This window comes from Bufo bufo, chromosome 1, assembly GCF_905171765.1.
Source record: "Bufo bufo chromosome 1, aBufBuf1.1, whole genome shotgun sequence".
NCBI lineage: Eukaryota > Metazoa > Chordata > Amphibia > Anura > Bufonidae > Bufo > Bufo bufo.
This window is the reverse complement of record NC_053389.1, coordinates 250,737,845-250,765,505: the sequence shown is the minus strand read 5'-3', so window position 1 is coordinate 250,765,505 and position 27,661 is coordinate 250,737,845. Positions and strand designations below refer to the sequence as shown.

Here is a 27,661-nt window from a genome sequence, read left to right as displayed (position 1 = left end):
ATGGAAAGATCTGCATCTGTTCTGTGCTTTAGACCTGCACCTGGTTTGGGCTCACAATAACTAATGGGCATAACTGAAGTCTGAACTTCCGATTCTTATATTAGGACTTACAGATGTCATAGAGAGAGTTTCGCCACCAGATTTATTTTTCACCGCCATACAGATCCTTGTAATACAGGCCACAACTTCTCCCAGGCATAACAGCTGATCCCTAGTACTTTCAGAAGCAAGTCCCACAATGATCAGCTGACCTCTGGCTTCATGTCTGAATGAGATTAGACTGGGGTTATTACTTAAAGGGAACCTGTCACCGGGATTTTGTGTATAGAGCTGAGGACATGGGTTGCTAGATCGCCGCTAGCACATCCGCAATACCCAGTCCCCATAGCTCTGTGTGCTTTTATTGTGTAAAAAAGGCGATTTGATACATATGCAAATTAACCTGAGATAAGTCCTGTCCCTGACTCCTCTCAGCCATGTAAACCACGTGTTCGCTAACTAGTATTAGCGCACGCGCATCACAGTAGGCCCTACTGTGATGCGCGTGCGCTAATACTAGTTAGCGAACACGCCCTCTCTTGCTTTGTGGAACGTAAATGCGTCCCACGGGCAAGATTCGATTCCTCTCAGAGGCGTGACTAGAACTGACTGGGCCCCACAGCAAATTTTTGTACGGGGCCCCCCCACACACACACTTCTTCACAAACCGCCTCCTCCTGTGCAAACCCCTCTTATATGGCTATTTTGTGACTTTTTATTTACTGTATTTACTGTCATTTCTAGCACGACTTTGTTTTTTAACATTTCCAGTTGCTGACGGAGTTTATATTCAACTCAACCCCTTTAAAACCTGCGCTGCAATTGTAATAGACCTGTCTGATTTACCTCTACATATCCACAAGAATTTTAGCCTCTGTACCTTTCATACTGCAGCCATGGACGCAGTCATACACGCACTCTCCACATACATGGACGCAGTCATACACGCACTCTCCACATACATGGACGCAGTCATACACGCACTCTCCGCGTACATGGACGCAGTCATACACGCACTCTCCACATACATGGACGCAGTCATACACGCACTCTCCACATACATGGACGCAGTCATACACGCACTCTCCACATACATGGACGCAGTCATACACGCACTCTCCACATACATGGACGCAGTCATACACGCACTCTCCACATACATGAACGCAGTCATACACGCACTCTCCACATACATGGACGCAGTCATACACGCACTCTCCACATACATGGACGCAGTCATACACGCACTCTCCACATACATGGACGCAGTCATTCACGCACTCTCCACATACATGAACGCAGTCATACACGCACTCTCCACGTACATGGACGCACTCATACACGCACTCTCCACATACATGGACGCAGTCATACACGCACTCTCCACATACATGAACGCAGTCATACACGCACTCTCCACGTACATGGACGCAGTCATACACGCACTCTCCACATAAATGGACGCAGTCATACACGCACTCTCCACATACATGGACGCAGTCATACACGCACTCTCCACATACATGGACGCAGTCATACACGCACTCTCCACGTACATGGACATAGTCATACACGCACTCTCCACATACATGGACGCAGTCATACACGCACTCTCCACGTACATGGACGCAGTCATACACGCACACTCCACATACATGGACGCAGTCATACACGCACTCTCCACGTACATGGACACAGTCATACACTCACTCTCCACATACACGGACGCAGTCATTCACACACTCTCCACATACATGAACGCAGTCATACACGCACTCTCCACGTACATGGACGCACTCATACACGCACTCTCCACATACATGAACGCAGTCATACACGCACTCTCCACATACATGAACGCAGTCATACACGCACTCTCCACGTACATGGACGCAGTCATACACGCACTCTCCACATAAATGGACGCAGTCATACACGCACTCTCCACATACATGGACGCAGTCATACACGCACTCTCCACATACATGGACGCAGTCATACACGCACTCTCCACGTACATGGACGCACTCATACACGCACTCTCCACATACATGGACGCAGTCATACACGCACTCTCCACATACATGAACGCAGTCATACACGCACTCTCCACGTACATGGACGCAGTCATACACGCACTCTCCACATAAATGGACGCAGTCATACACGCACTCTCCACATACATGGACGCAGTCATACACGCACTCTCCACATACATGGACGCAGTCATACACGCACTCTCCACGTACATGGACACAGTCATACACGCACTCTCCACATACATGGACGCAGTCATACATGCACTCTCCACGTACATGGACGCAGTCATACACGCACACTCCACATACATGGACGCAGTCATATACGCACTCTCCACGTACATGGACGCAGTCATACACGCACTCTCCACATACATGGACGCAGTCATACACACACTCTCCACATACATGGACGCAGTCATTCACACACTCTCCACATACATGAACGCAGTCATACACGCATTCTCCACGTACATGGACGCACTCATACACGCACTCTCCACATACATGGACGCAGTCATACACGCACTCTCCACATACATGAACGCAGTCATACACGCACTCTCCATGGACGCAGTCATACACGCACTCTCCACATAAATGGACGCAGTCATACACGCACTCTCCACATACATGGACGCAGTCATACACGCACTCTCCACATACATGGACGCAGTCATACACGCACTCTCCACGTACATGGACACAGTCATACACGCACTCTCCACATACATGGACGCAGTCATACACGCACTCTCCACGTACATGGACGCAGTCATACACGCACACTCCACATACATGGACGCAGTCATACACGCACTCTCCACATACATGGACGCAGTCATACACGCACTCTCCACATACTTAGACGCAGTCATACACACACTCTCCACATACATGGACGCAGTCATACACGCACTCTCCACATACATGGACGCAGTCATACATGCACTCTCCACATACATGGATGCAGTCATACACACACACTCCACATACATGGATGCAGTCATACACGCACTCTCCACATACATGGATGCAGTCATACACACACTCTCCACATACATGGATGCAGTCATACACACACACTCCACATACATGGACGCACTCTCCACATACATGAACGCAGTCATACACGCATTCTCCACATATATGGATGCACTCTCCACATACATAGATGCACTCATACACACACTCAACATATACATAGATGCATTCATACACACACTCTCCACATACATGGACACACTCATACACGCACTCAACATATACATAGATGCACTCATACACGCACTCTCCACATACATGAACGCACTCATACACACACTCTCCACATACATGGATGCATTCATGCACACAGTCACCACATACATGGACGCACACATATACAATACACATATATAGACACCCAGCTTTCCTGCTGTACCTCTCCCCCATACTCTAATGCCTCTGCACTTGTGCCAGGCAGGATAGCAGGGAAGCTGGATGACATTTCATGATATAATTCACCCAGCTTTCCTACTGTACTGCAGGTCACATGTGCACAGTCTGGGAAAGCTGAATATAACCCCAGTTCCCCTGACACTCACATCACTGGTGCAGTTGTGGCAATGCAACTGATGTTCAGCTTGCTGGGCATGGAAGATTCAACTTCAGGCAGCAGGAATCGCAGGTAGAAAAGGGGGCAGGGCTATTATAGCCCCGCCCACGCCGGGCCATCCTGATGCTGGTCACTGTCCATCATAAGAACTATGGAGGGGAGAGGCGGAGCAATGTCACTGATGTTAGGTCAGTGACAGAGGTGCAAGGGCAGGAGTCTGGACCCGGTGCAGGAGAAGTCAGCTGCTCTGACAGGGGCCCGGGGTGACGAAGTACAGTGACTTCTCCCAGGCCCCTTCTGAGCTCGGGCCCTGAAGCAGCTGCTTCCCTGATAGTTACGCCACTGATTCCTCTGTAGTGCAGGATGGGTCGCCGTGGGAAAGAGCCGCATTGAAGGGTCTAAAGAGCTGCTTGTGGCTCGCGAGCCGCACTTTGCCGACCACTGGACTAGCCTAATGCATTTATCTGTTGCCTTCAATAGTGCCACTTTTAAGTAGTCCAATTTCTCCTGGACTCCATTGAAACTGTTCCAATCTGATAGGGACTTGTATACCTCTAATATAATTTTAGAAAAGTCTACTTGCTGTAGAGATAATCCCAGTAGGGAATTTAGAATATCTGTATTCCTGGCAGAACTAGCTATTTTGGTTTTCCAGTTTACATCAGGAAGATTAAAGTCTCCCATAATGATAACTTCCCCTTTCAATGTCATTTTAGCTATTTCCTCAACGAGTAGATCATTTAATTCTTTGACTTGGCCAGGTGGTCTATATATAACACCTACACAAGTTACCTTAATATTATCAAGCTGCAATGTAACCCAAACTGACTCTAAATTGGTCTAGCTAACTTGTATTAAATTAGATTTTATGCTATCTTTCACATACAGGGCCACCCCTCCCCCTTTCCTGCCTTCCCTGTCTTTCCTATATAGAGAGAACCCTGGTATTGTTATATCCCAGTCATTACTCCCATTGAACTGCCATTATAGACTGAAGTTCATTGATCTTATTCCATAAACTGCGAGCATTTGTAGACAAGACTCTGAGCTTGTCATTTCTTAATCTATGTGCTACTGGCATCTTCTGGCATTGTTCCGGGGGGCAGTCGGACTGCTGGATTATCACTCTTTTGCCCCCCATTCCTAGTTTAAATGCTCCTTAGCAAATACTTTGAACTGTTCACTGAGGACATTCGTTCCTGCAAACCATTTTTCTTGTACAGTTTTTTTCCATTCCAACGAGAGCTAACATGAGACACAAAGCCAAACCCTTGGTTCAGACACCATTCACCAAGCCATACATTGAATTCCTTAATGCGCATATGCCTGTCATGCTGAAGGTTATGCACAGGCAAAACTGTAGAGACTGAAACAGTCGATGCAACCTCCCGTATATCATTACCAAGTGTGTGAAAAGCTTCCTTCACCTTTGAAACCTCATTGCAAGCCAGATAATTTGTCCCAAGATGGACAATAACATCCACCTCCCTTTCCTGCTTTACTTGCCTAACAATATTAAGGATACGCCCACCAACAGCTGCTTACTATCAGTCCTCACCTTACTCTTTTTGTCTTTGGCTGCAGTCTTGCATACTTTAGGCATAGGAGATGATTGTTCCTCACCCACTGTGCCTGAGCCATCCTCCATGTTGCTCTTGCGCTCTGAAAGTGCTGCAAATGAATTATGGAGCTCCACAGGCTGTGGGACATGTCTTCTATTCACAACTCTAAGTCTACCAGAACCTGCAGTAACCCATCTTCCATTTCTAGGGGGCCTCTGTGTCAGTGGCATTGCAACGTTCCAAGCCTGAGTTTGTTTAACTGTTAATTTACAAATCTCAGATTTGCATCCAAACCTCCGAAGAGTGGAACCTGAAATAAAAGCACAACAATTTCTGCACAGAACCAGATCTGCCATCTTAAAGAGGGGAAAGATTTTAAACAAACAAATCTTACTTTTTTAGATTGTATCCACCTCCAGATTACCTCCTGAGTATCTCCAATGCACTTATAAATGCTGCACTTTGAAAATCTGAAAATGAAAATGATTGACGCCCACAAAGCAGGAGAAGACTATAAGAAGATAGCAAAGCGTTTTTATGTTGTCATTTCCTCAGGTTGAAATGTAATTATGAAATTGCAGTTAACAGGAACAGTGGAGGTCAAAAGAAAGTCTGGAAGATCGAGAAATTTTTCAGAGACATTTGCTTGTAGGATCGCTAGAAAGGCAAATCAGGATTCCCCGCTTGACTGCAAAAGACCTTCAGGAAGATTTAGCAGACTCTGGAGTTGTGGCAAAAGAACATTTAAACAAGCCTGATGCATTTTGGCAACAAGTCCTGTGGATGGATGAGGTTAAAATAGAACTCTTTGGCCACAATGAGAACAGGTATGTTTGGATAAAAAATGGGTACATAATTTCATAGAAACATAGAAACATAGAAACATAGAATGTGTCGGCAGATAAGAACCATTTGGCCCATCTAGTCTGCCCAATATATTTGAATCCTATGAATAGTCCCTGGCCCTATCTTATAAGAAGGATAGCCTTATGCCTATCCCATGCATGCTTAAACTCCTTCACTGTATTTGCAGCTACCACTTCTGCAGGAAGGCTATTCCATGCATCCACTACTCTCTCAGTAAAGTAATACTTCCTTATATTACTTTTAAACCTTTGCCCCTCTAATTTAAAACTGTGTCCTCTTGTGGTAGTTTTTCTTCTTTTAAATATGCTCTCCTCCTTTACCGAGTTGATTCCCTTTATGTATTTAAAAGTTTCTATCATATCCCCTCTGTCTCTTCTTTCTTCCAAGCTATACATATTAAGGTCCTTTAACCTTTCCTGGTAAGTTTTATCCTGCAATCCATGTACTAGTTTAGTAGCTCTTCTCTGAACTCTCTCTAGAGTATCTATATCCTTCTGGAGATATGGCCTCCAGTACTGCGCACAATACTCCAAGTGAGGTCTCACCAGTGTTCTGTACAGCGGCATAAGCACTTCACTCTTTCTACTGCTTATACCTCTCCCTATACATCCAAGCATTCTGCTGGCATTTCGTGCTGCTCTATTACATTGTCTTCCCACTTTTAAGTCTTCTGAAATAATTACTCCTAAATCCCTTTCCTCAGATACTGAGGTCAGGACTGTGTCAAATATTCTATATTCTGCCCTTGGGTTTTTACGCCCCAGGTGCATTATCTTGCACTTATCCACATTAAATTTCATTTGCCAGAGTTCTGACCATTCTTCTAGTTTTCCTAAATCCTTTTCCATTTGGCGTTTCCCTCCAGGAACATCAACCCTGTTACATATCTTTGTGTCATCAGCAAAAAGACAAACCTTACCATCGAGGCCTTTTGCAATATCACTTATGAAGATATTAAACAAAATTGGTCCCAGTACAGATCCCTGTGGAACCCCACTGGTAACATGACCTTGTTTTGAATGTTCTCCATTGACTACAACCCTCTGCTGTCTGTCACTCAGCCACTGCCTAATCCACTCAACAATATGGGAGTCCATGCTCAATGACTGCAGTTTATTGATAAGTCTTCTATGTGGGACAGTGTCAAAAGCCTTACTAAAATCTAGATATGCGATGTCTACTGCACCTCCACCGTCTATTATTTTAGTCACCCAGTCAAAAAAATCTATAAGATTTGTTTGACATGATCTCCCTGAAGTAAACCCATGTTGTTTTTCATCTTGTAATCCATGGGATTTTAGATGTTCCACAATCCTATCCTTTAATAGGGTTTCCATTAATTTGCCTACTATTGATGTCAGACTCACTGGTCTATAGTTGCTCGATTCCTCCCTACTACCTTTCTTGTGAATGGGCACGACATTTGCCAATTTCCAATCTTCCGGGACGACTCCTGTTACTAATGATTGGTTAAATAAATCTGTTAACGGTTTTGCCAGCTCACCACTAAGCTCTTTTAATAATTTTGGGTGTATCTCATCAGGCCCCTGTGACTTATTTGTCTTCACTTTAGACAGCAAACTTAGAACATCTTCCTCTGTAAAGACACATGCATCAAACGATTTATTAGTCATCCTTTCTAGTGGAGGTCCTTCTCCTTCTTTTTCTTTTGTAAAAACTGAACAGAAGTATTCATTAAGGCAGTCGGCTAGCCCTTTATTCTCTTCTACATACCTTCCGTCCTTTGTTTTTAATTTAGTTATTCCTTGTTTTAATTTCCTTTTTTCATTTATATATCTGAAGAATGTCTTATCCCCTTTTTTCATAGACTGAGCTAGTTTTTCTTCTGCCTGCGCTTTAGAAGTTCTTATAACTTGCTTGGCCTCTTTCTGCCTAATCTTGTAGATTTCCTTATCTTCATTGCTCTGGTTTTTTTTATAATTACAAAATGCTAGCTTTTTATTTTTAATGATTTGGGCCTCTTCTGCTGAGTACCACAGTGGTCTCTTCCTTTTTTTGCTTTTACTGACAAGTCTAATGCAATTTTCTGTTGCCTTCAATAATGCACCTTTTAAGTAATCCCATTTCTCCTGGACTCCATGTAATCCGTTCCAGTCTGATAAGGACTCATTTATGACTAATTTCATTTTTGAAAAGTCTGTTTTTCTAAAATCTAAAACTTTTGTTTTTGTGTGGTGGGACTCTTTCACAGTTCTAATATTAAACCACACTGACTGGTGATCACTAGATCCCAAGGTTTCGCCTACAATGACATCATATACCGAATCCCCATTTGTGAATACCAAATCCAAAATGGCCTCCCTCCGGGTTGGCTCCTCAACCACTTGTTGTAGGGATAACCCCAGTAGGGAATTTAGAATATCTGTACTCCTGGTAGAACTTGCTATTTTGGTTTTCCAGTTTATATCTGGAAGATTGAAATCTCCCATAATGATAACTTCTCCTTTCATTGTCATTTTAGCTATTTCTTCAACTAGTAGATCATCTAGTTCTTTAACTTGACCAGGTGGTCTATATATCACACCTACACGAGTTACTGCATGATTAGCAAACTGCAACGTAACCCAAACTGACTCTATGTTGGCCTCACCAACTTGTATTAGGTTAGATTTAATGCTATCTTTCACATACAGGGCCACTCCTCCTCCTTTCTTGCCTTCTCTGTCTCTTCTGTATAAAGAGTACCCTGGTATGGTTATGTCCCAGTCATTTCTTTCATTAAACCATGTCTCCGTAACAGCCACTAAATCTACATTCTCAGATGCCATTATTGACCCAAGTTCATTGATTTTTTTACCTAAACTGCAAGCATTTGTAGACGGGTCTCTGAGCTTATCATTTCTTAAAGGGACACTGACAGGCGAAATCAGCATATATAGTTAGATATATCACATTACAGGTCTTATAGAGTCTTTTAAAAGCATATAACTATCCCCCCTGTCCACCTTATAAAGAGCGAAATATAAAGTTTTATAACCTGCTTCTCCGGTCAGCAATCTGCCCAAGGGGCGGCGTTTCATGTGAAAATGCGCCCAGCCAGCCTTCCCAACTGCCGTTCTTAAGCCCCGCCCAGCTCATCATTATTCACTTCGCTGGGCGGGGCTAGAACTCTCCCCAGTCCTGATCCTGCGCCTGCGCAATTCAATCCTCCGGGCATCGTTCATGCCCAATCTTCTGCGCCTGCGCCCCGCCGTGCCGTCGTACGCACTATAATTAACCCCTTATATGATGTGAGTGAGCAGCGCTCTGAAGCGCTGCTCTGAACAGTGCATAGCTGAGGCAGCTGCAGCCTCAGCCATGCACTGTTCAGAGCAGCGCTTCAGAGCGCTGCTCACTCACATCATATAAGGGGTTAATTATAGTGCGTCCGACGGCACGGCGGGGCGCAGGCGCAGAAGATTGGGCATGAACGATGCCCTGAGGATTGAATTGCGCAGGCGCAGGATCGGGACTGGGGAGAGTTCTAGCCCCGCCCAGCGAAGTGAATAATGATGAGCTGGGCGGGGCTTAAGAACGGCAGTTGGGAAGGCTGGCTGGGCGCATTTTCACATGAAACGCCGCCCCTTGGGCAGATTGCTGAACGGAGAAGCAGGTTATAAAACTTTATATTTCGCTCTTTATAAGGTGGACAGGGGGGATAGTTATATGCTTTTAAAAGACTCTATAAGACCTGTAATGTGATATATCTAACTATATATGCTGATTTCGCCTGTCAGTGTCCCTTTAACCTCTGTGCTTCTGACCTGTTCTGGCATTGTTTCGGGGGGCAATTGGACTCTTTTATTTTCACTCTTTTGCCCCCCCCCCTTCCTAGTTTAAATACTCTTTCGCAAATTCTTGGAGTTGTTCACTGAGTACATTTGTTCCTTTGAGAGAAAGATGCAAACCATCTTTTTTGTACAGTTCCTTTCTATTCCAAGTAGAGCTATCATGAGAAACAAAGCCAAATCCTTGCTCTTGACACCATTTACCAAGCCATATGTTGAAATCCTTTATGCGCCTCTGCCTATCATTCTGAACATTATGCACAGGCAGAACTTCAGAAAATGAAATGGTGGATGCAAAATCCTGTACGTCATTACCAAGTGTGATAAAAGATTTTTTCACCTCTGACACTTCATTGCAAGCCAGGTCATTTGTCCCTAGATGGACAAGAACATCCACGTCCCCTTCCTGCTTTGCTTGCTTAACAATATTAATAATACGTCTTCTATCTCTTCGAGCAGTAGCCCCAGGGAGACATCTCACAAAACCATTTTCTTTAAGCTCCACACTTCTTATGATTGAATCACCCAGAAACAGCTGCTTCCTTTGAGACTTCACTTTATCTTTTTTGTCCTTGGCTGCAGTCTTGCATACATTAGACATAGGAGTCGATGGTTTCTCACCCTCTGTGCTTGAGTCCATATCCATGTTGTCCTTACATTCTGAGAGTGCTGCAAATGAATTATGGAGAACCACCGACTGTGGGACATGTCTTCTATCCACCACTCTAAGTCTTCCAGAACCTACAGTAACCCATTTCATGCAAAGAAAACCTCTCCAGCCATTAAGTTTTGGGATGGATCAATCATCCTTTGGGGTTGTTTTGCAGCCAAAGCCACCAGGAACAATTCTCTGATAGAGGGAAGAATGGATTCAATGGAATTCCAGCAGATTCTGGAAGCATAACATCAACTGTAAAAAAGCTGAAGTTGAAAAGAATGGCTTCTACAAATGGATTATAATTCTAAACACACCTCAAAATCCACAATAGACTACTTGAAAAAGCACAAGCTGACAGTTTTACCTTGATCTGAACATCACTGAAAATCTGTGGATAAACCTCAAAAGAGCAGTGCAAGCAGGACAGCCCAGGAATCTCACAGAACTGGAAGACTTTTGCAAGGAAGAATGGATGAAAATCCCTGAAACAAGAATTGAAAAAGACTCTTGGCAGGATACAAAAGGCGATTACAAGCTGTGATACTTGCCAGAGGAGGTGCTACTAGGTACTAACAATGCAGGGTGCCCAAAGTTTTGCTTCAGGCCCTTTTCCTTTTTCGTTACTTTAAATGTAAACTATGAAAATAAAAGTGCAAAGGGAATGTGTCATCTTTAACTGTATGCCATTTGGAGATCATTTCATCTTCAACTTGTTTAACTGTTCACAGTAACAGTAATTTTGGGGGTTCCCAAACTTTTGCATGCCACTGTGTAGTGGGGACAAAAAGCTAACTACAGGCCCCTACAGAAACACTAGCTCTGCACTGGAGGCAGCAGGACGCTTCAATTGTCATGATATCACATGATCAAGCTGGAAGTTTCAGGTCCTGCTGGTTCCAGAGCGAAGCAAGTGTTTCCAGCATGCCTGTGGTGAGGTAAGTATTTGTTTTACATTGTGTAGCTGTTTTTAATGGCCATTAGACAATCGCACTTCTGTCTAACCGGCTGTAAAAAAACGAGGCCACTGATGTCCTATTTTTGGACAGACATTATAATTCACGGCCTTTAAAAAAAAGGCCATGTCAATTCCCCCATAGACTGCAAATGGACCTGGCACAGTGAATGCACGGTGCATCCTCTCCTCTAGTGGGTAATGGTAGGGTGCCCGGCAAGAGGGCAGATGTAGGGGCTGATGGTGGAGGTAATAACCAGTCCTAGTTAAGGAATAACAAAGAACAGTCTCTTTACTGTGGATAATGGGTGATGCAGTACAAGCCTGGCTACTTTCTGGAGCAAAAGCTGAAGGCAAGGAAGAAGATGGTTTATCTAAATTCTGTATATTTTTTTTGTTGTGGACTCTGTTTTAAAGAGCTTATAGTCTATTGTGTAATAATATATCTATCTGATATTGCAGTGTGATGGAACGGACCTCACCCCCAAGATCCAAGAACTGAAGTTTCAGTGTATTGTCTTCTTAAATATCCCAAGGTAAGCTGCGCTCTTATAGGGGTCTATTGTATAGAATCTGTGATAGATCCATTATACACAGTCTATTACTGTCACTGAACTGTTTTTCCGGCTTACAGGTACTGTGCTGGCACAATGCCCTGGGGAAACCCCAGTGACCATAGAGACTTTGAACCTCAGCGGCATGACGATGGTTATATCGAGGTCATTGGCTTTACTATGGCGTCTCTGGTAAGTAAATCACCAGATATAAGAGCTGCCATTGACATCTGTCCTTACAGCTTTATGTACCAGGCATTAACAAGATACTTATACCAGCTGTACATATATAATAGTATACAGAAGATGCCCAGGTTATACCAGCATGGCCCATATCACTATATACAAGATGATGTATAACTTATACCAGCTGTACATATATAATAGTATACAGAAGATGCCCAGGTTATACCAGCATGATCCATATCACTATATATAAGATGATGTATAACTTATACCAGTTGTACATATATAACTATATACAGAAGATGCCCAGGTTATATCAGCATGGTCCATATCACTGTATACAAGAAGATGTATAACTTATACCAGCTGTACATATATAATTATATACTGAATATGTCCAGGTCATACCAGCATGGTCCATACCGTATCACTATATACAAGAAGATGTCTAACTTATACCAGCTGTACATATATAATTGTACGTGTATACAGAAGATACCCAGATTATACCAGCATGCTCCATACCACTATATACAAGAAGATGTATAACTTATACCAGCTGTACATATATAATTGTACGTGTATACAGAAGATACCCAGATTATACCAGCATGCTCCATACCACTATATACAAGAAGATGTATAACTTATACCAGCTGTACATATATAATTATATACAGAAGATACCCAGGTTATACCAGCATGGCCCATATCACTATATACAAGAAGATATATAACTTATACCAGAAGTACATATATAATTATATACAGAACATACTCAGGTTATACCAGAATGCTCCATATCACTATATACAAAATGTATAGCTTATACCACCTGTACATATATATATATATATTTATATTCCAGTAAAAATGCTCTGGTTATACCAGGATGCTGAATATTACTATATGTGAGACATTTGCAGCGCCCACGGGTGAGCAACAATGGACTAGGTCCCCTTAAGTAGATGGTATTTGTGGAATATAGGTGTAGGAATGCCAGAGTGGTGTAAGGGTAGCCTATAATGTCCCCTTAGGTGTGGCTGTGCACGTGTCACGGTGCTCCTACCTGGATATCCTGGAACCCCAAGCGTAGCCATCCGCAGTTGTGCAAATAAAGGGTGAATAGTTGAGGGATTTGTAGAAATGATTGAGTCCAAACTTTTATTGAAGTTGAAACGGCTTTACTTGAATAAAATTGCATCAAAGAACAATCTTCCAACTTTATCTTGGTTAACCTCAAGCTTTGGCATAAGTTCTGGCAGGCAAACACATTCGGCTCTGCAACATCTGTCACTTTTTCTAGCTCTGCTGTGCTAGCTGGATTAAATAGAAACTTTTACTCTCTGCTGAACTTAGCTTTCTGCAGTCTGACTCTGTCTTTATCTTGATCTGTATCTTTATCTTTATTTCTGTTTCTCTTTATCCAGGAAACCTTTTTTCCTGGCTTCTGAGGCTCTTTACTCTTTATCTTGTTCCAGCAGAGCTGATAGTGTTCCACTGGCCTTGCCAAGGCCCGTCCAACAGGGACGAGGGCTTGCTGCACACCCTCCCTTGGCAGGGGGTACTATCAACTGCTCTGTACTAACTAAACTCCTGCCTCTCTAGAGAGGGCTAGAATGGATAGAAGGTTCCATTCTAGGAAAACTAGCTCTGCCATTGCCACCGCCATCTGTTGGTAAACCAGGTACATTACATGTTAACAGCTGAAAAATCAGAAATGCAAATACACATTATGCAGGACCTGACAATAAATACACACATGATGACACAGAATCAACCGTAGGAGATAGTGGGGTGTATAAAAGGTGGTAATGCCACTCTAGGTTATTACACATTGGTTTGACAAGACAGTAACTGTTGATTATGTTACCATTGGTGATAAGTGACTTTTGTGTTTCAGGCTGCCCTGCAGGTAGGTGGCCACGGAGAGAGGCTTCACCAGTGCAGGGAAGTGACTCTATTGACGTACAAGGCCATCCCCATGCAGGTAGATGGTGAACCCTGCCGCCTTGCCCCTTCCCTCATTCGTATATCCTTAAGGAACCAAGCAAATATGGTACAGAAGAGCAAGAGGAGAACATCAATGCCCTTACTTAATGAGTGAGTCACAGCGCCCCCAGTGGTAACTGTGATAAGATTTTCATATTTGCAGGTTATTCCTGAATTATTGATTTCATTATTATTATTATCAGATGTGACTTACCGTATAGAAACTAATGAGACATTACCATTTCTTACTGCCCACTAACCTTAATGAAACACTCTGGGTGAAACAATTTACCCTTTATTATACCTAACACAGATATTTCAGTTTTAAAGAGTCTTCTTAGCAAAGTTCTGACTGAGTGCTATAAAGGAGGGTCTGTCTTCAGTATTTTACTGAGTGCTCAAGACGCCTGCGTGTGACAAGTCAGATAGGCAGTGATAGTTAGGCCACATGTCCGTAGTCAGGGGCTGGGGTAGTGACAAGAGCCGGCTGGGGGCCTCTGGGTGTTACACACGGGTATCTTCAGCTCTTGGTAAACTGCTGAAGACTGAAGACAGACTCCGTTACAGCTATACTAAGAAGACTCTTTACATCCTATTTTCTTACATTACAAAAATATTTGACATCCCTGTCCCTACACAATATAAAAAATAAACTGAAACAAAAGTACAAACTTAAAAACACCAAAGACTGAGTCCTTGTGCCCTGTAGAGCCCCTCAGGTCTTGCACTGCTATCAGCACTACCCAGAGTGTTTCATTAAATGTTCTGCTAGTTACTGTCGCTCATTAGATTTCATTGGGTCCCATGACATTTTTTGTAGGAGTACCTTAATATTTTTAATGCATTTCTAAGTAGTACCACAGCACAGAGTATTTAAGCTTAGCACATGTCCATGCCCAAATAGTTCCGACTTTTTCCTTGATAACTGCTGGTGTTTGGTTGGTGCTGTGAGCTATCTTAGGCTGAGTTCACATCAGCGTTCAGCCTTTCTGTTCTCCTGCTTCGTTATAGGAGCAGGAGAACGGAAAGGACAGATTCAGCACATAACTGAGCCGAACAGAGCCTACGGACCGCATAGACTATAATGGAGTCCGTTATGTTTCCGCTCAGAGGTAGATTTTTGAAGCGTAGACAAAAGTCCTACACGCACCTGTTTTGTCTCCGCTCCAAAATCATCTTCTGAGCGTAAACCTAACGGACCCCATTATAGTCTATGGGGTCCGTAGGCTCCGTTTGGCTCAGTTATGTGCCGAATCCGTCCTTTCCATTCTCCTGCTCCTATAATGGAGCAGAACGGAAAGGCTGAACACTGATGTGAACACAGCCTTAGGGGTATATCTGTAGGGGGGTGGCATAGAGGTTAGGACTTAGGGGTCCTAAGTCCTCTCTGCTATGTAAGAAGACACCTGCATTATACCTGGCACATGGTAAGTGTGCACGGGGTGTGTGGAGTCTGGGCATAGGGTTTTGCATTGGGGCACACAAGCTCCAAGTTACACCTCAAAGTTTCATCAAGTAGTGTAGGGTGCCCCGGGACAGGTGGGTTTTTCACATTAGTGTGTCACCATTTGAAGGTAAGACCCATACTTTTCTTTTGTTCAATAATAAATGTTCACTATTTCCACCCTACGTGGCCCAATTCTTGCCCTATGGGTATGCGGTCACAGAATCGGGATGTGTGTGGCCCATAGCTTGTGTTTTTTTCATATTTTCCTTTACATGTCTCCTCCAAATGCCCTGCTATGATCTGGGTAGTAGCCATGTTGCCTGAATCTGCCTGCTTAGACAACGTTAGGAAAGCAGGGTATTTAGCCTGGCCATTCAGGGTGCTAGAAAAGTAAGAGCCTAGATGGGAGCCATCACAGTCTTGTTAGAGCTTGTAACGACAAGTCCGCCTAGTTCTAAAGCAGTAGGGAAGAATGGCATTCCTTACTAGGTGTAGGGAAGAATGGCATTCCTTACTAGGTGTAGGGAAGAATGGCATTCCTTACTAGGTGTAGGGAAGAATGGCATTCCTTACTAGGTGTAGGGAAGAATGGCATTCCTTACTAGGTGTAGGGAAGAATGGCATTCCTTACTAGGTGTAGGGAAGAATGGCATTCCTTACTAGGTGTAGGGAAGAATGGCATTCCTTACTAGGTGTAGGGAAGAATGGCATTCCTTACTAGGTGTAGGGAAGAATGGCATTCCTTACTAGGTGTAGGGAAGAATGGCATTCCTTACTAGGTGTAGGGAAGCTGAATGAGAACTAGTAGAGGCTTTCCTAGTGTCCTGAACGGCACGTCAGCCTAGTTATGCAGTAGTAGGGAAGCAGAGGACGTGTCATGGCATTTGTAGGTATGTTTGCCATTCAGCGAGCCAGGAAATTTGGGTGACATGACTCCTACTGTTACAACTTTTAGGGTATTCTGAACGGCACATTTGCCTGGATATGGAACCAGCGATACATGACTACATTGGTGTAGCAGCGTTCATGTTGATTGTCACCCAGCTTTCCCAGAACTAGATATAACTAAGAAAAGTATCTATAGTTACTGGGGATATATTTAAGGGGACAGGCTCTGTAATCTCCTCTTGCACTTTGTGGTCCCATCAGTCCCGGCTGTCCTGTAGAACGATGCATGGGTCTCACTTCATCAGTTGTGTAACACACTCCTTTTGTTCCTGTTAAACTGTTGTGTGTCTGTCTCTCTCGTTTTCTCTCCTCTTCTCTCTCTCATGCCCTCTCACCTCTGGCTTGCACTCTGTTTTTGTGCTGGCTTTGTGCTGTCTGCCACAGTGTCCATAAAGTGCCCACCGCTGACCACCGACGCGTCTCTGCTCCCCCAGACTCCTTCACTGTGTAAGTATGTCATGCTGCTGGTCCTAGTGACTGGCACCTCTCCCTCCTCCCTCTCATAGCTTCTCTGCTCATCCGATAGCTGCAGCTGCCCACTACTAATGACTCACTTGTTTTGTTGCTTACGCCCAGCATCAGTTCCATCATTCTGGTGCCCCCACAAGGTCCTTCGCTCCCCCTGTGTTCTTATACTGTGTATGACGTGCATGAAATGAGATTGCACTTATTAAATACAATACGCTCAGTCCAAATCATCATCCGTCTCTGAGCCGCCACCTTGTCAGGAGCGAGCAGCAAATCTGCATCTAGTAGACAATCCGTTTATAATTACATAGCGCTTGTCTTATGTACTGCACGTGCAATAGAGTTCTTAAAGGGGCCTATTCATTGTATCATGAAAAGTTCTGCAAGTTTCTAATATACTATGGGTTCTAAATATTGATTGTTTTCAAGATGTCTTCTTGATGTCAGTGAATGGAAACCTTTTTTATGTCCAGAGGCTGAACATATTTTCTTAGAACTTTGCATTGTTTCACTATTTAACTTTGTCAATAGGATGTGTTCCCACAGAGCTCTGAATAAAAATGCAGCTTCTGTCCGAAATGCGTAAGGAGTCCCTTTGCCGATTCTGTGTCACTGCTACTATGTTTTAACTATGCTGGAATAAAGCTACGGCCAGTTTGCTCTTATTTTGTTTGATGGGTTCCCACACAGTTTGATGCTGACAGCAGTGGTTGAAGTGTGTCAAAGCACGGAGGAACACACCTATTTTAAAGTGAACTGACGATGCGTAGTTGTACGTTTTTTTCATCCATTTCGGGGGGTTCTGCCTTGTTATTTCATGACAAATACAGGTAAAACAGACTGGTCAGGAGAGCTGTAACAAGCCATGTATCTGTGTTACTTAAAGCTGATCAAGACAGTTTTTCATCCTTTGGATGTAAAAAGAAACAATTCCATTCACTGACTGGAAGCAGAGCTCTTTAATATAGTTAAGAGTTGTCTGTATCCTCACTCACAGGATAAGCCCTGTGAAAGAAGGAGTGGGATTACCTCAGCTCAGCCCCCTCTTCTCATGGGCCCCAACAGCTGTATGGGTCCTTGGGAGCTTTTGTATTGTAATGTATGTACAGAATATTTACCTGTAGACGGTGAAATCATGCCACGCTTTGTCTCTCCTCAGCCCACATTCAGTGCCCGACCGGCTACGTATCCGAGTCAACCGAATCCGCCTACAGGTGTACGAGGGGCTGCATTTCGACAAGGACAAACTGCGGGAAGCTTGTGAGTTTGGGGTCAAATATTTTAAAAATTGATATATATAAATATATATATATATATATATTATATATGTACTGTGCACAAGTTTTAAGCATGCTGCAAAGTAAGGCTACTTTCACACTGACGTTTTGGCTTTCTGTTTGTGAGATCCGTCATCGGCTCTCACAAAGCGGTACAAAACAGATCAGTTTTGCCCTAATGCCTTCTGAATGGAAAAGGATCCGCTCAGAATACATCAGTTTGCCCCCCGATCAGTCACCATTCCTCTCTGGAGACAGACACCAAAACGCTGCCTGCAGCGTTTTGCTGAACGTCCTGGGATGCGGAGCGAGACGGATCCATCCTGACCCACAATGTAAGTCAATGGGGACGGATCCGTTTTCTCTGACACAATAGAAAACGGATCCGTCCCCCATTGACTTTCAATGGAGTTCATGACGGATGTGGCTATATAATACATAATACAACTGGATCCGTTCATGACGGATGCATTCTGTTGTATTATTGTAACGGAAGCGTTTTTGCAGATGCATGACGAAACTAGTGTGAAAGTAGCCTAAGAATACTTTCAAAAATAGAAGTGTTAATAGTTTATTTTATCAATTAAGTAAAGTGAACGAACAAATTACAAATCTAAATCAGATCAATATTTGGTGTGACCATCCTTTGCCTTCAAAACAGCATCAGTTCTTCTAGGTAGACCTGCACACAGTTTTTGAAGGAACTCGGCAGGGAGGTTGTTCCAGATGTCTTGGAGAACTAACCACAGATCTTCTGTGGATGTAGGTTTTGCTCAAATCCTTCTGTCTCTTCATGTAATCCCAGACAGGCTTGATGATGTTGTGATCAGGGCTCTATCAGGGCCATAGCATCACTTCAAGGACTTCTTGTTCTTCTTTACACTGAAGACAGTTCTTAATGACTTTGGCTGTGTGTTTGGGGTGGTTCTGCTGCAGAATAAATTTGGAGGCAATGAGACGTCTCCCTGATGGTATTGCATGAACAATAATTTTTCTAGCATTGAGAACACCATTAATCCTGACAAATCCCAACTCCATTTGCTGAAAACTTGGTGCAGCAGATGAAAGACACATTATGCTTACTTCCCTTCAAGATTGGAAGAAGTCCAACAGTGCCATCAGCCCAGAACTTCAGCAACGATGAGGATAAAAAATGGAGATAAAAAAGAGTGCTGCTGCTATAAAAACTGGTTTATTTGAAAAACCACAAAACAATAAAAGCTAAGTGCATGAGGAGATGAAAAACAGGCTACCAACACGCAGTGTCTGGAGATGTCTCCGGGGATGCATATCCCCTTCTGGGGAGCCTCTTTATTCCTTGTGTGGATACTGTTGACTAGTTGAGTTTCTCACAGGGTAGTACCCTTGTATCTTCTTTTATATCAGCTCAGAACTGACAAATCAGTGGGTCCCAGGTACACCCATATACTGTTCAGAGAAGTCTGTCCAGAAGAGGTCTTAATGGAAGAACTGGGGCCAAAAAGCCATACCTTCCACGTGGAAACAAGGCCAAGCAACTCAACTATGCATGGAAATATAGTAATTGGGGTGCAGAAGAATGGCAGCATGTGCTCTGGACCGACGACGCAAAGTTTGAAATATCTAGCTTGTTTGCCGAAGGTCTGCAGAGCGGTATTATAATGAGGCAACAGTGAAGCATGGTGGAGCTTCCCTGCAAGTTTAGCGCTGCTTTCAGCAAATGGAGTTGGGGATTTGGTCAGGATTAATAGTGCCCTCAGTCCTGAGAAATTCAAGCAGATAATTATCCTTCATGCAATACCATCAGGGAGGAGTCTTATTCACTCCAAATTTATTCTGCAGCAGAACAACCCCAAACACACAGCCAATGGGCCAGATTTATCATTACTCTGACAGCTCACTCCACTTTCCCATATGGCTAAAGTCAGTTTTAGCCAAGTCAGATTTATGATTGGCCCTTTAAGACTGTAATAAATGTGGTTTGACGGTAGCAGTTTATCCGTCAGTAAGCAGCTTTACAAAAGTCGCACATCTTTACAAAAAAGTCGCATGTTCTATTAAAAAGTCTCATAAGATAAGCATGGTCCTCACTGGAGTGAACTTGGGCATTTTTTTGCGACTTTTTAAATAGTCCCAATAGTAAATCTGTCTAGAGATTCATTTACATAAGAAAACACGCCCACTTTCAGAAAACTGGCGAGCATAGTGCAAAGCAGAAAAAAGTCGCAAATTTGTGTGCAGTTTTAGCGTTTTTTTTTGCGACTTTTTCCCTCCATTATTCTGACTTGAGCTAATGATAAATCTGGCCCAATGTCATTAAGAACTATCCTCATCATAAAGAAGAACAAAGATTCCTGGAAGTGATGATATGGCCCCCACAGAGCCCTGATCACAACATCATAAAGCCTGTCTGGAAATACATGAAGAGACAGAAGGATTTGAGCAAGCCTACATCCACAGAAGATCTGTGCTTAGTTCTCCAAGATGTTTGGAACAAGCTCCCTGCTGAGTTTCCTCAAATACTGTGTGCAGGTCTACCTAGAAGAACTGATGCTGTTTTGAAGGCAAAGGATGGTCACACCAAATATTGATCGGATTTATATTTCTCTTCTGTTCATTCATTTTGCATTTTGTTAATTTATAAAAATAAACTATTAACACTATTTTTGGAAAGCATTCTTACCTTGCTGCATTTTTTCCATATCTACCTAATACTGTGTGTGTTTTTCTCTATTGAAAGTTGTTGAAAGGTTAAGGGATTGTTTGTGTTTTTCAATTTTTTTTCTTTAAATTTACTAAATTGCCGGGATCATGGTAAAATAATAAAGAAGGTTACCTTCCCTTCCTGCACCCACTCTGACCAGCATCCTGCGGCTGCAACCAGTGATGTATTATATGGTTTCAGAAGTGATGTTCTGCATACTGCTGCAGCCAATCACTGGCCTCAGAGGCATATAGTATGAGACAGCTGTGTACAGTGATTTTCTACAACACTATATGGAATGTCACCACTGCAGCCAAGCAATAGATATGTAGCTGTGGCCCGGGGAAGATAACAGAGCGGCTGCACTGGATCAGAGCAGATGCCAGAACGGAAGCTAACTTTTTATATTGTGTTACCAAATTCCCGACACTTTATTTTGGGAGTCTGACAAAAAAAAGTGTGATCATACTGGCTATTAAGGCTGATGGAATAATTGCTTACATTCAGGGGTTCTCCTGGCCCTCACTATAAGGGTTCATGCACAGGAATGTATTTTCTTTGCGGACCATATGTGGAACCATTAATTTCAATGGGTACGCATTCCGTGTGCATTCCGTTTCCGTATGTCCGTTCCGCAAAAAAAAAATAGAACATGTCCTATTATTGTCCGCATTACGGACAAGGATAGGACTGTTCTATTAGAGGCCAGCTGTTCCATTCCGCAAAATACGGAATGCACACAGATGTCATCAGTATTTTTTCGAATCCGTTTTTTGCCAACCACAAAATACATACGGTCGTGTGCATGAGCCCTAACACTTCTCTTTTTTGACTGCCAGGTGAAGTGTTGTCATACAGGTATAGACATTTTATGGATCCAAATCACCATCCACATCAGTGTTTACACACATAGCTGCCACTATACAGTGCAGTCAGGGTGAGAACATAGATCTGAGGGCAGAAACAGTTACTGTGCATACACCATCCCTGTGATAATGAGGACAGGTGTGAATACAGACTTAGGCCTCTTGCACACAACCGTATGCCCTCCGAGACACACGGTCCGTGAGCGGGCCATATGTCCCGGAGCTGCATTCATCGTGCGCACAGGAGCATACAGCCTCATAGATTGCAATGATGCTGTGGACGTCGGGCCGCCCGCAGGACTATTGTCCCGCACTCATAAGATCATATGATTCCGGGACAATAGCCCAGCGGGCGACCCGACGTGCACAGCTTCATTGGAATCTATGATGCTGTGTGCTCCCGTGCACACGATCAATGCCGCTCCGAGACATATGGCCCGCTCACGGACCGTGTGTCTCGGAGGGCATACGGTTGTGTGCAAGAGGCCTTATGCTTTCCTTTTTTACATTCAGGGGGCTGAAATCAGGTCCTGCTCACACAGCTGCAGTTTGCTAAGTGTGCCAGTGGAGCTACACAGCAATGAACAAATCTCTCACCTGTCCTGGACTCCAGGCTAGGTCAGGTTTTCAACTCCTGGTTGTAAGACCAAGTTCACATAACCATTTAGCTTCACATTACAGCCAGGAGAACAGAAAAAAAGCATCCATTATTTTGAGCATCAGTTATGATCAGTTTGCATCAGTTTCTGTGACTTCAGAGATCAGTTAGTACAAGTACATGATTTTTTCTGTTGTCAAAAATAACTGATTTCTGACGGACCAGGTCCCAGTGTTTAGGAATACCGAGTGGCATGTTGTGGCCCTAATGATATGTGTCACTGTGCACCTACCTGGATACTGTCACTACCCGGGGTTAGACTCCGTAGCAACAAAGGAGTTGTAGTTGGTGGAGTAAGTAGAGTCCAGATTTGGTAAAGTTCAACGGTTTTTACTTGATTAAACTTGCAATAAACTTGTTTCATCCAAACAATATGTGATTTAAGGGTAAACTGGCAGGCAAACTTGACTACTTTGCTTTCCTTCTCTGTTGTGCTAATCTCTGGCTTCAGTCTGGTTCCTATCAGATTCAGTTACTGTTTCTTATGAGAGTGGGGTATCCTGTGACCTGTTTTGCTGAGTAGGGGTCTTTGGCTCCGTTTTGCCTCTTAGAGGTACCAAATCCTTTTATATATATCAGACGTGGGCTGCTCTCTGAGCTACATTCCTAAAACTCCTACAGCAGTGAGGAGAAACACTCCCTCACCACACCATGTTGCTTCACTCTCTCGCTTCAACGCTCAACTCCTCTCTCGACTCCACTACAGCTTCCTGTAACCCTTCTCTTGGTAGGAAGCAAGACTTCTTCCACAAAGGGGGAGAATGGAATGGTAAGTTCCATTCTATCTAAAGATACTCTCTTCCAGATACAACCAGGCACAGTGCATGTAATAACAGTTGCCTAACAATATTATTAAGGCACAGCATCAGAGGACCTGGAATTAAGTACACAGTTGACATTCTTGGCTAGCCATTAGAGACCGTAGCTAGGTGTAGGAATGGTAGTGTCCGCTCTGGGGTACTACAAATGGAAAGCTAAACGGTGATATGAACTTGGCTAGAACTGTCATTTGAAAATGGTTAAGGAATGAAGCATATACTAGAGTAATTGATACAGCGGTTAACCTGTATTTATCTAAGACTAGAGACTTTTTTTATGCCTCATGTACACAACTGTATTTTTTTTCTGCATCCGGTACACATTTTTTGCGTATTGGATGCAGACCCATTCATTTCAATGTGGAACACAAAAAATACGGACAGCATCGTATGCAGTCTACATCTGTATGTCAGCGTTTCTGTTCTGCAAAACAATAGAACATGTCCGTTTTAAATAGCTATTTTTTATAACGGGGCCCACGGAAATTGCAGGATGCACATGGACGGTATCCGTGTTTTGTGGATCTGCGGTTAGTGAATTTCAAAATACATGTGGCTGTGTGCATCAGGCCCCGGTCCCAATCTATTGAATTTCTTAATGAGGAATATTTCAGAAGCAAGGAGGGATTTTAGTCCAACCAAGGTAGGGATTGTCCAACGAAGAGAAGGACTCTTGGAAAGTCTGTCACGCTACTGGTCCCTCAGGACAACACTTCATGGTCTGACTACTGTTTAAAGAAGTGTTGTCCTATGGGCATTCTTTAGATTTAGGCCACCGTCTACATCATGGGAACCTTTTTGCTTCTGAGGGCCATTTGGATATTTGTAACATTGTTCGGGGGCCATATAAAATTCTTAAAAATTTCACTGCTATATTTGGTCAAATATATAAGTGACTTAGTGGTAAGTTACAGAAATTGCGCTTCAATTTAAAAAAAATCTAGAGCGCTGTATTTTTGCATCACAAAATGGCGTCTTCATTATATATATTACATATAGTACAGGCGCCATTTTGACCACACGTAACAGTCTAATTTTTAAGTTCAGAATGTTATTTATTTAGTTCTTTATTTGGCATTAATGGCAGCCAAGCTAAACCCGGGGGGGGGGGGGGGGGGGGGGGGGGGGGGTTTGTGTCCTGAGAGGAGCTCACCCAGCTTTCACTCTGCCACTGTCCCTGCCTCTTCCTTTGCAACTGTCCCTGCCTTTGTCCCTTTCTCAGTCTCAGATCTGCCCCCCCACCTCCATCAGCCTCCTATCAGACCCCCCAGCCTACATAAGACTCCTTTCAGACCTCTCAGCCTCAGATCAGACCCACATCAGACCTCTCAGCCTCAGATCACACCCCCATCAGACCATCCCTAGCTTCAGATCGGCCCCAGTCAGACACCCCAGCCTCAAATCAGACCCACCAGCCTTAGAACAGACACCCATCAGACCCCCCAGCCTCAGAACAGACCTCCATAACACCCCCAGTCTCAGAACAGACCCCCAGCCTCAGATTAGACCCTCCCTAGCCTCAGATCAGACCCCCATCAGACCTCCCAGCCTCAGATCATACCCACATCAGACCCTCCCTAGCCTCAGATCAGCCCCTATCAGATCCCCCAGCCTCAGATCAGACTCCCATCAGACCTCCCAGCCTCAGATCAGACTCCCATCAGACCTCCCAGCCTCAGATCAGACTCCCATCAGACCCCCCAGCCTCAGATTAGACTCCCATCAGACCTACCAGCCTCAGATCAGACCCCCCTCAGACACCCCAGCCTCATATCAGACCATCCCCAGCCTTTGATCAGATCCCCAGCCTCAGATCACACCCCCATAGGACACTCCCTAGCCTCAGATCAGCCCCTATTAGATCCCCCAGCCTCAGATCAGAGGCCCATCAGACCTCCCAGCCTCAGATTAGACTCCCAGCAGACCTCCCAGCCTCAGATCAGACCCCCCCAGCCTCAGATCAGACCATCCCCAGCCTTAGATCACACCCCATCAGACCTCCCAGCCTCAGATCACACCCCCATCAGACACTCCCTAGCCTCAGATCAGCCCCCATCAGACCTCCTTCCACAGCCTCAGATCAGACTCCCATCAGACCTCCCAGCCTCAGATCAGATCCTCATCAGACCCTCCCCAGCCTCAGATCAGACCCACCAGCCTTAGAACAGACACCCATCAGACCCCCCCAGCCTCAGAACAGATCCCCCAACCTCAGATCAGACACCCAGCCTCAAATCAAAGCTTCTCCACCCTCAATTAGCCTCACATCAGCCCCGATTAGACCCCCCCAGCATCCAATCAGACCTCAGATCAGACGATAAAAAAAAACAAAAACTTACCTTTCCAGCTCCGGACGGCGCTGTCACTTGGCAGATTCACTTACCCTTACTGGTCTTCTTCCCACCACGCTGTACTCTGACCTGACAGCGCACAGAGTCAGGTCATAGTTTCCATCTATGTGCACTATGTCCGAACGCTGTATGTGTCAGGACACAGAGCGGGGCTGGAAGAAGACCAGGGAAGGTGAGGACAGCCAGCGCAATGCTGTTCTCACCATCCTTGCCTCCCACATGTTAATAACCGCTTTCATAATGGAAGTGGTCATTAGCATTTTCACTATATGTTCTGGCAGGGGGCCACATTAATTAATCCCAGGGACCTTATGCGGTCCGCAGGCCGAAGGTTCCCCACCCCTGGTCTACATCGATGTTCACACATATAGAGTGTAGGAAGGTACAAGGGGTCATCATTGATGGTAGGTATGTGTCACCGAGGTTCCTGGCCTCGGTGAACTAAGAGCCGGTATTTTCATGTGTCAGCGGCAGCTAATGCTGATTGACACTTTTGCTATTAAGTATGGCTGTAAATAGATGATCCGGGGTGGGTCTTATTGGGAGTAGTCAAAGTGCTGGGTGGGTGACTACTCCCCATGTTCTAGGCCGGGTTTTGACAGCACCTGGCTATCCTTAAAAATGTAGTACAGATGAGAAAAAATAAAAACAAATTAGAGTGTGTCGGTCAAACAGATTACCTCTTCTGAAAGTTTATCAGTAAGAGGATCATGAATGAACGGCACGGAAGGGCGCCAGAGGTCGGACGGAGAAATAGAAGGAATAAAGGTATTCAATATATTTATTTGTGTTATGGAGGATTAGGCAAAGGATGTAGGAGAGAGGGGGATCGTGCAGGCTGCCAGGGTGGGTTGGTGTGAAGTATAGGCACTATCACATTTAGTGAAATAGAAAGCAGGAAAAAATACAACCTTAGCCACCGGAAAAAGAAAGAAGGTGTCCGGCGCCACGCACCCCTAAACGTATAATAGTTGCTGATGGAGACTGTTATATTGTAAAATAAATGGGACTCGCTAGTTGTAGATGAAGTAGAGAGCGACCATACAGGTAAAGATGTAAACAGAAAAGTACGCAAACATAAAAGGTGCGGGATATACACCCTGATTGGAGGGCTTTATAATGATTCCTCCGTAAAATTAATTTTACACACGGCAATAAGTTCAATAGTAAAGTCAGACTTACTTCACTGGGGAGGAAGCCAATAGGATAAAGCTCAAGGCACCTATTGGGTGTTCCCCCCTAGCCTAGATCGCAGGTAAAATGGTAAGGGGAAGCAGCAGGTCCACACATGAATGGAGGGCTTTATAATGATACCTCCGTAAAATGTTACGTATGGCAATAAGCCCCACAGTAAATCAAACTTACTTCACCAGGGAGGAATCCAGTAGGATAAAACTCAAGACACCTATTGGATATTCCCCCCTCGCCTGGATCGCAAGTAGAATGGTAGGATGAAGCAGCAGGTCCACACTGGGATCTTCTTGTGACTTCCTTTATTCGAAATACAGGCAATAGGTGGGCTCAATGCGTTTCGGGGTCTATCAGACACCCCTTCCTCAGGAGCAGCAGTATATACAGTATTACAATTGCTGTCTATATATAGGGGATAGACATAGCAAACAAACAGATTCACGTTAGTAATAGAGACATCACTTCCGGTTCCTGTGTGGACCGGAAGTGGTGATGCGCTCCACAGTGGAACGCATTAGACAGATGGACAGATCATCATAAACAAACAGAGCAGATATATAACTAATATAATGGGGGAGAGTGGCTTTCCAAAAAGGGAATCAGATCTATTTGTGGCTATTTTACGATCATACTTCCGGTTTCGGACTAAACCGGAAGTGCCCGTGCGTTCCACAATGGAACGCACCCGATAGTGATGTTCCACGGGCTGTCTTATGTGGC

At 44.1% G+C, this 27,661-nt stretch overlaps 1 protein-coding gene across 2 annotated transcripts in view; it reads left to right on the top strand.

The window, feature by feature from the left end:
* Window positions 1-27,661, top strand: part of DGKI (diacylglycerol kinase iota) — a 292,586-nt gene that overhangs the window by 116,950 nt on the left and 147,975 nt on the right. The window contains exons 18-22 of one of the 2 annotated variants that reach the window (XM_040438411.1): window positions 11,965-12,038; window positions 12,137-12,248; window positions 14,146-14,345; window positions 17,014-17,076; window positions 18,257-18,357. In XM_040438411.1, the coding sequence (XP_040294345.1) occupies window positions 11,965-12,038; window positions 12,137-12,248; window positions 14,146-14,345; window positions 17,014-17,076; window positions 18,257-18,357 (550 nt within the window). The remainder of the gene's footprint in view (window positions 1-11,964; window positions 12,039-12,136; window positions 12,249-14,145; window positions 14,346-17,013; window positions 17,077-18,256; window positions 18,358-27,661) is intronic. The other variant, XM_040438414.1, reaches the window with a different exon arrangement.